General features: G+C 33.5%; 1 protein-coding gene across 1 annotated transcript in view; it reads right to left on the reverse strand.

The window, feature by feature from the left end:
• Positions 1-7,526, reverse strand: part of LOC121384418 (coiled-coil domain-containing protein 180-like) — a 72,513-nt gene extending 64,987 nt beyond the window's left edge. The window contains exons 1-6 of the mRNA XM_041514809.1: positions 7,285-7,526; positions 5,095-5,300; positions 4,007-4,095; positions 3,270-3,327; positions 2,572-2,623; positions 1,450-1,554 (exon numbers count right to left, since the gene is read on the reverse strand). Coding sequence (XP_041370743.1) covers positions 1,450-1,554; positions 2,572-2,623; positions 3,270-3,327; positions 4,007-4,095; positions 5,095-5,300; positions 7,285-7,371 — 597 coding nt within the window. The 5' untranslated portion in view covers positions 7,372-7,526. The remainder of the gene's footprint in view (positions 1-1,449; positions 1,555-2,571; positions 2,624-3,269; positions 3,328-4,006; positions 4,096-5,094; positions 5,301-7,284) is intronic.
• Positions 7,527-8,451: the final 925 nt, after the last annotated feature.

Below are 8,451 nucleotides of genomic sequence, written 5' to 3' on the forward strand. Positions count from 1 at the left end.
TCTTGTGTTATATATTCATATTTTGATCCACAGTGGTAAAATTGCATGCATCGCCATAGAACCGATGCCTGCCCCGTAGGAACATGATATTTAAAATATCTTTAAAATGAATACATAAACTCCACGAATATAAAAAATAAAGTTTTTGTTTCATATATGACTTCACTTTACTCGACATTTCCATTGGTCGGCTGTTGACAATAAACACACGCCTTGGTAATGTCACAAAACTAGACAGAACAGAGCTCAGGTTGACATGTGTGATAAAGATATTTAAGTCTAAGAACATAAAATGTAATAAGAATTAGTTGCTTAAAAACAAATTTGAGTGAATTAAAAAAAAATCCGGTTATATTTGACATCAATTTCGGAATTCCGAGTACCGTATATCTTCGCCTGTAAGTCGATCTCGACTATAAGTCGAGTCCCTAATTTCAAGCCCTGAAAACGTATTTTTTTATTGACCCGTTTATAAGTCGACCCATGAAAAACTACTTATAAATATTGAAATATTTCTTATTTTCAGCACATGAGAACAATAATATTTGAACAAAAGAAAATTATTTTACAAACTTCGGTTTTCACGTTTTGTACATCGCAATATGATCAGACTATTCCAATCAAACTATCATTATTACATAGCATCAAAACGAAATATTCCCTTAGTAGAGAGTGAAAGCTGTTTGACTGTTACTGTATAGTACTGTACAGATGGTTTTGTGCACAGACAACAACTTTATTTATAAACACTGACAACAGATCACTACGATAAAACTGAAAGTATCACGTTTTGCCGCCATATTAATACATGTAAGGAGGATAACTCTGGAAAGTACACTGGTTTTTGTACCAAATGATTTGTGTCCCTATTGCTCTAGATAAGTGAACTGCAGAGATCAGTCTATTTTAAGGGAAAGCTTAGTAATATTCATGAAGTTAATCACCGCCAAAACATTGTTTGAACAACCATTAATGCCAGTGACCAGATTTCAAAATAAACTCAGGCAACAGGTAGTTAGTATTGTTTACATTTTTACTATTAGTTATGACTTAATTTAACTAAGTGGACTGTTGTCTTGGCATGTGAGTGAGATCGTACGCCTTTTCGCATAACCAAAACCGTTCTAATGCCAAAAAAAATAGGTTATAAAAAATAAATGTGTCAAATTAACATATTTGAGTATAAATATATGGCATACTTCAACAATAAAACTTGTAAAATAATCCCTAAAACAGTAATATTTTTTGGTGAAATTTTTTTACCCTCTTATAAGTCGACCCCCCCCAAGTTATAAAATAATTTTTGGGTGAAAAAAATTCGACTTATAGGCGAAGATATACGGTATGTAATGAAAAATCTGGATTTTTCGGAAAATTCCGGAAAGTTGGTCGGCCTGGAAAGTGCATATAAATATTCATTGCTACTAATGGAAAAAAACTTTAACTTACTTCATCTTGCTCAATTGATGCTAGGATTTTATCAATTTCTTTGTTATCCTCCTCCAAGCATAGCAGGACATTGTCACTGACTTCAATAATTTTAGGTTCAAGTTCCTAAAACCATGATATAGAATAAATAAACAGAACATAATGTAGGTGGTACAGTCGAATCCACTTTATTGCATATCGGTTTATAGCATAAATTGGTTATTTGCATATTATTCGGCTGCACAGAACCATTTAGCATTAAATCAATACAAATTATGTTGCATATTTGAATAGCTTTATAAAGACAAACATCGGTTAATTGCATACCAAAAAAAAAAAAATCAGTATACATCTTCATATTATTAATCCTTTATGAAATATTAGCACACTATTCATAGCAAACTTTTGCCCTAAATACATGAAGTAGGTTTGTAAAAATCCTGAAATTGTTTGTGTGTACATATTGAACTTACATATCTTGTTTCTACTATACATGTGCATTACAAAATATTTTTATCTGGTAGTTATTGAAAGTGTATAATAATAATTTTATGATGCTGCGACCAATAGAAAGACGACAGGTGATGGAGAATAATGATCAGGACCCATATTTTAAAACCTATCTTAGTGCTATGATATAGTAAAACCATCATAGGCTATGGCAAGTGTTGTAGTGATGTCATAACCTTTATGATATTGTAGTGCTAAGACAGCTTAAAAAATCTATAATTAGGACAATTAAAAAAACATTATCACTTGTAGGCTAAGTTCAGATGACTCCTGGAAGATTATTTTATGAGTGGTTTGTCTGCGGAAACGGCTTTATTGCAAAAACACTTGTGCAAAGTTATGTTATTTTATAAGTGTTGCATGTTGGAAAAAGTACCAATTGTCGTCCCTATGTAATCGGACATAAGGCTGGTGGGGTTCGCAGCCTGGTACCCGCTTCCACCAACAGCAAGTTTTAATGACTCAATGGGTAGGTGTAAGACCACTACACCCTCTTCTCTCTCACTAACCACTGACAACAAACAACTAACTCACTGTCCTGGACAGACAACCCAGACAGATGAGGTGTGTACCCAGGACATAATCATGGAAATAACTTGAAATGAAATGTCTTCACCTATGACATGAACTTACACTGCTGATAACATTGAGTTCCTGGTGCATATCTTCAACTGTGGCTTCATGTCTGAAAATATTTTCAAAAGCTTATACGAGGTGGTAGTTAAAATCCATATTAATCTTTTAAGATATAAAACATTATTTAATTCTTAATTTCTTGGTACACTACATAGCTGCCACATTCACAATGACAACTGGAAAATGCTAAAATTTTAAAAAGTAAACCAAACATACATTTTTTTTGGTCTTCAAAATACTGTTTTGAAATGTGTATAAAGTTATAATTTCTAAACCATTTACTTTTTGTCTAACTACAGTTTGAAAAATGTCATTAACACACTCTTCCTACAACAAATTAAAATAAAATTCTAGCCATATTATGTCATCTATGGAACAGTTTGTTTTTTCCCCCAAGAAGACTATTTCTGTTCAACCGTATTTATTATCAAGTACGGTCAACCTAAGATTATTGTTGTAATCAGATCAATTCATAAAAATTATCATTATTCACCTTTTAAATTTTTTTTTTTTTTTTTTTTCAAATTAAAAAAAAAAAAAATAATAATAAAAAAAAAAAAACAATTAAAAAACAGAATATATTTATCATTAAACCAACTCACTGAAAAATGGTTAGTTCGGTTACAGCAAATCAACTTGTTTTAAGGATGACCTAATATGACTAATAAATTAAAAATGCATTTTTATAATTATACCTTTCTTTTCGGACTGTATAAATTCTTTCAATAATGTCTGAACCTGTTTTAGCTGGCACTGAAAAAGATGGGGGAAAAAGACCACATAATTATTCGCTTTTAAAAAGAAAAGAAAAAGATACACCTAGGTTTTTTTTCTTTTCTTGTACCAGATAAAGCTGAAATCTACCATCAAATACAATTTGGTTTTAAATGCATTCATTGTAATTTCTTTTATTTCAAGGCAGCAAAAGAATAACAAATATAACAAATGTCAGAAGATGACAAAGTATCTTCAAATTCCGAATAATTAAATTGCATTGATAGTGTGAATATTCTGAACTATAGTCAACAGTGTGAATGTCTAATACAAGAATCTGTAGAATATGAATATTCATGACTTGAGAATAAAAATATTTCAGGATTTTACCATAATCTGACAAAACAGTTTAACTGATGTTTCCTCTAATACATAATTACGTACTTTTAATATTTAAAGTAAAATATACATAACCAAATTACGTTCCATGACCTACTAGTACAGCATATAACACTTTTCACAGAAATGTTTGTTTTAACCACACCCCCAAAAAATGTTTAGTTAGCAGCCATGTGACCAGTGATCCAGTAAGAGGAAAACAATTAATGACATTATATCACTAAGTCCTGCTTTCATCTTCACATACAACACACACAACTAAGTAACAGTGGTATTGAAATTATATATATCTTTTTTCGCAGTATCTGTTATTCTTTACCAACAACATCAGGAAGGCCCTGAACTTCTTTGCTAGCAATACTGAAATCTCCTTCCTTCAGCTGGGCCCTCCAAAAGTCTTCATGTCTCCTAAAAGAAGAAGAACAAAAAACCTTAATTAAATGAGTTGACAAATATTTCTAATTGCTCAATGACTAGTCACAGAGACAGACAGAGTTGAAGTCAACATGACATCCCATCGGACAGTCAGACTGTATGGTTATAAATTTTATCAGAGTATATAGTAGGTAAGAACTGACTTTAAACAAGTGTACACAAAGTACCAGTGCTTGTGGTTTGAAAATCATTGGTGAGTAATAAATTACTCTCCTGAAATTATGTAGGAGAGTAATTGCTCTGTGTCAAATTAAAAGTAATTCTGAGTAAAATAAATGAGCGATATCAGTGTATTATGAGGCGAGCAGTTTTTCACTGATGCGGAAATGGTTTTGTGCAAGCACACATAAGCAATTACTTGCATCAAAACTTAAGGACTGAAGTACATTTTAATATGTGCAATCAGTCTTTTGTTAAAAAACCTTGTTATTAATAATACACTGTAGGTATTGATTGAACAACTTCGTTTTGATATACATTTTTTTTTAATGTTCCATGGGAAAACAAAAACCTGGAATTTTAATTTCAAAAGGTTCAAAATTCATTAATGTTCTCAATCAGAGTTTATAAAATTGATAACATAAATTGTTATTATGAATGTAATTATAAACTAAGGAAATTTTTACTCTGTAGCCACTGGCGGTATATCATATTATCTTACTATGCATTAGTACGTTAATGTACTAGTCAATATGTTGGCAGATAACAGGGGGCCGGGGGTGGTAAAGTGAAATAATTTGTATGCATTTAGATACAACAGACCTGATCTCCAGCATTTTATGAGTATTAAGTGTGTTTGGTAGTTAACAGGCATAGGGGTGGGGTGTGTGCTTTAAAACAGGATTTGACTGTATTTCCTACAATATTTTACTTTTTATGTAGTTTTGAGTGTGAACGTCTAACACTGAAGGTACAAGTACATTAAATCTGAAGCGATTAGCTGGTATTATTACATACAATAAGCATACTCACTTGATTAATACTGGGTTTTCCACAAGTGGGTCATTAGGAAAGGCTTCAGCCCATGTTTTCTGTCTTTCACTCAACAGACCATGACTTACGTCATCAGATTTCAGATGTACTAGTGGTGCACCTATAAGTGATGATGAAGTTTCTTCCCTTGGCACATGTTTCTTCTGCTTTTGGTAAAAGCCAGTCAAACTTCTATGTAGCTGAACCTTAAAACATAAATACCAGTCATTGTATGTACCTGGTTCTGTAAAATAGGCATTATTAATTGGAGTAAAATTCTGTGATTAGAAAATTACAGTAATTATGTTGTTTGTAAATTACCATAGTTACAAAAAAAAAATTGTATATTTAACAATATCTATATTTATACTTATGTGACACCTTCGTATTAACCATTGTAAAATGAACTCTGCTTTAATTCACCATAAAACATTAACAACATAACTTTGTGAACTTTAATATGCAAAATACTGAGTGCACCAAATCACCAGAAGTAAGGAATTTATTTAACAACACACTTTTAAAGGTTATATCATGTTTAACATATGGTTATGTGTAGTAATGTTGGTATAATGTGTTCCTACTGGCAGTTAAGCTAGTGGGAATTTCCCTATTAGCTCAGTTGGTAGAGTACTGGACTCTCGTACTAAGGAAGGAAGGAAATGTTTGATTTAACGAAGCACTCAACACATTTAATTTTTACAGTTATATGGCGTCAAACATATGGTTAAGGACCACACAGATATATAGAGATGAAACCTGCTGTTGCGACTTCTTGAGCTACTCTTTTCAATTAGCAGTAAGGGATCTTTTATATGCATCATTCCACAAACAGAATAGTACATACCATGGCTTTGTTACACCAATTGTGGAGCACTGGCTGGAATGAGAAATAGCCCAATGGGGCCACCGACAGGCATTGATCCTAAACTGACCGCACATCAAGCGAGCGCTTTACCATTGGGCTACATTCCACCCCTCGTACTAAGAGTCGGTGGTTCGAATCCCTCAGTGGAGGTTGATTTTTATCAGTTACATAAGGACCATGCAGATAATGCTAGGAGACATTCAATACGGACACTCCATGAGCCACATGTATGTACTTTATTTGATTAACAGCAACAGATCTTTTATTGGCATCACCCCTAGTCTGAACAGACATAGAACGTGTGGTTCTTTCTATGTCCGAAAATAATTCCATTACCCTATATATAGCTGGTATTCAAAACTTGTGCACCATGCTTCAACTGTTTCTCAAACCAAAATAGTGCAAAAAATGGACACACAAACCAAAAATATATTCCCTACCATACTCATTAAATCCTGATTGAAGTAATTGCATTATTATTAAGAAAATAAATCTACAAATGACAACCATCACGACTTTCCCCACCATTTCATATTTGCTAAATAGAGGGACGCAACTTGCCCTGCACACTAAGGTCTCACTACACAGATCACTTCCGGGTGAGAGTTCATTGATCACGGTCCACTATAGTTCCTAAATGTGACACATGTTATGGTTCACATATTCACTTCTAGGAAATGGTGAAGAATTAAAACAATAGATATGTTTAATTGTAAGCCTTCTGGCTGTATTTTACCCATGTTATTTTGTAATATTGTGCATCAACCTTTTAGGACATGGGTGTACAGTGCAAAAGGCAGCCGGAGTGAAATGGTTAATGAACCACCTGTTCGGACCGGTACTACAGCCAGATGCAGTCATATAGCAAAAAAATGAGACAGAAATGTTCTCAATTTTGGACGGAAAATAAATGCTTATATAATGTATGTTCGCAATGGTGTATGTTGTTAGTGCCAATGAGAACCCGTTCTGTTGGAAATCTTCGTTTGAAGTTGGGCAATTTAACATGGGTTTCAATGGCAGACGACATCTGTGTGGTGAGACCTAAGAAAAGTACTGTCTTAATGTGTGTCCTGCACTACATCACCTCCAGACAGGGAAGGACATACCATGACTTTTGTTATAAACAGTTGTGGAGCACTGGCTGGAATGAGAAATAACCCAATGGGAATAAATTCCACAGGGATAGCACTGTGCACTGTGGTGTGTATGTGTGTGTGTGTGTGGGGGGGGGGGGGGGGTGTTGTTAACTGTATATTTTATTGATATTTGTAGTGGAATTTGCTTTCTTTCTGTGTTAACAAATAATTACAATAGCCTACCTGTGCATCAAACATCTGCCTGTAAATTTTTCCATTTGGAACAACTCTCACGGCACGAGTGTCGGGCATTTGAAAGTCTGTTGACATGATGAATATGTTTAGATGGTGTCAGTTTGACAGTCACAACGGTTATTTAGATCAGGCAATGTGAGAGTACACACAGCCATTACAAATCAGTCAAGTTAGTCCATTCAATAACTCAGTGCAGCAATTTTGTGAACGCCGCCATTTTTTAATTTGGTTTATCAGCGTTCCCACAGTAACCAAATCTCGCGAGATTAAAAAAAAACATCGTACTATTTACTATACCACTGATCTTGTTTATTTATGTAACTCTTTTACATGTTTGTTTTAAAAATATTATTTGGTTAAAACAGTTTTCATTATAAAGTAATAATACGTTGGTTAATAGGCAATGACTACTTAAAATACTTAAACATAAATGCATTCACTAGTGAAAGCAAGGGACGTGTTCCACTACGTTTCAGTAACATTCTCCGTAATCCCATTCTGAACTATCTTGGAATTTAAAGGATATTTTTAATAAACGCCCTCGGAATAAGTAACACAAATTAAAACAACCCACCCGAAATGCATCAAATTCACACCAAAAACTCTAGCATACTAAAAAGAAGACGTTCTCTTAATTTGAAAATAATGTAACAGGATGACTGGGTTCTTTACCGGATGATTACTTATAATTAATAAATAAAAGACTGAACAAACACAATTTGAAAGGTAACAAAAACGACAACTGAAAAAGGCATGTTATACATGATACATAAAATAAATCAATAATAAATAATAAAGTTGTATGTTTATTTCCCAATAATTATGTTACTCACTTAAAACCCGAATGTTCTCGGAAGTTAATCCAACTTAAAAATATATATGCCCAATATCCCAAAAATCACCAAAGAATCGAAGACTTAGAAGAACCCGAAGAACTGAAGAAGAACCGAAAAAAACGATGAAGAACCGAAACCTTGAAAAGAACCCCAAGTGTTCTGAAACACTTATACAAATAGAGAATGTTGGGGTGCCGACCCACAGGACCCAACGACCTAACGACTGTCGGAATAATACATTGTTGCCTGACAGAGGCTTCCCCCAAACTCTGAGCTATAAATAAACATTGTTATTATAAGTTGTAGATGCATCACGAGG

The sequence above is a fragment of the Gigantopelta aegis genome, chromosome 10 (genome assembly GCF_016097555.1).
Source record: "Gigantopelta aegis isolate Gae_Host chromosome 10, Gae_host_genome, whole genome shotgun sequence".
NCBI classification, from domain to species: domain Eukaryota; kingdom Metazoa; phylum Mollusca; class Gastropoda; order Neomphalida; family Peltospiridae; genus Gigantopelta; species Gigantopelta aegis.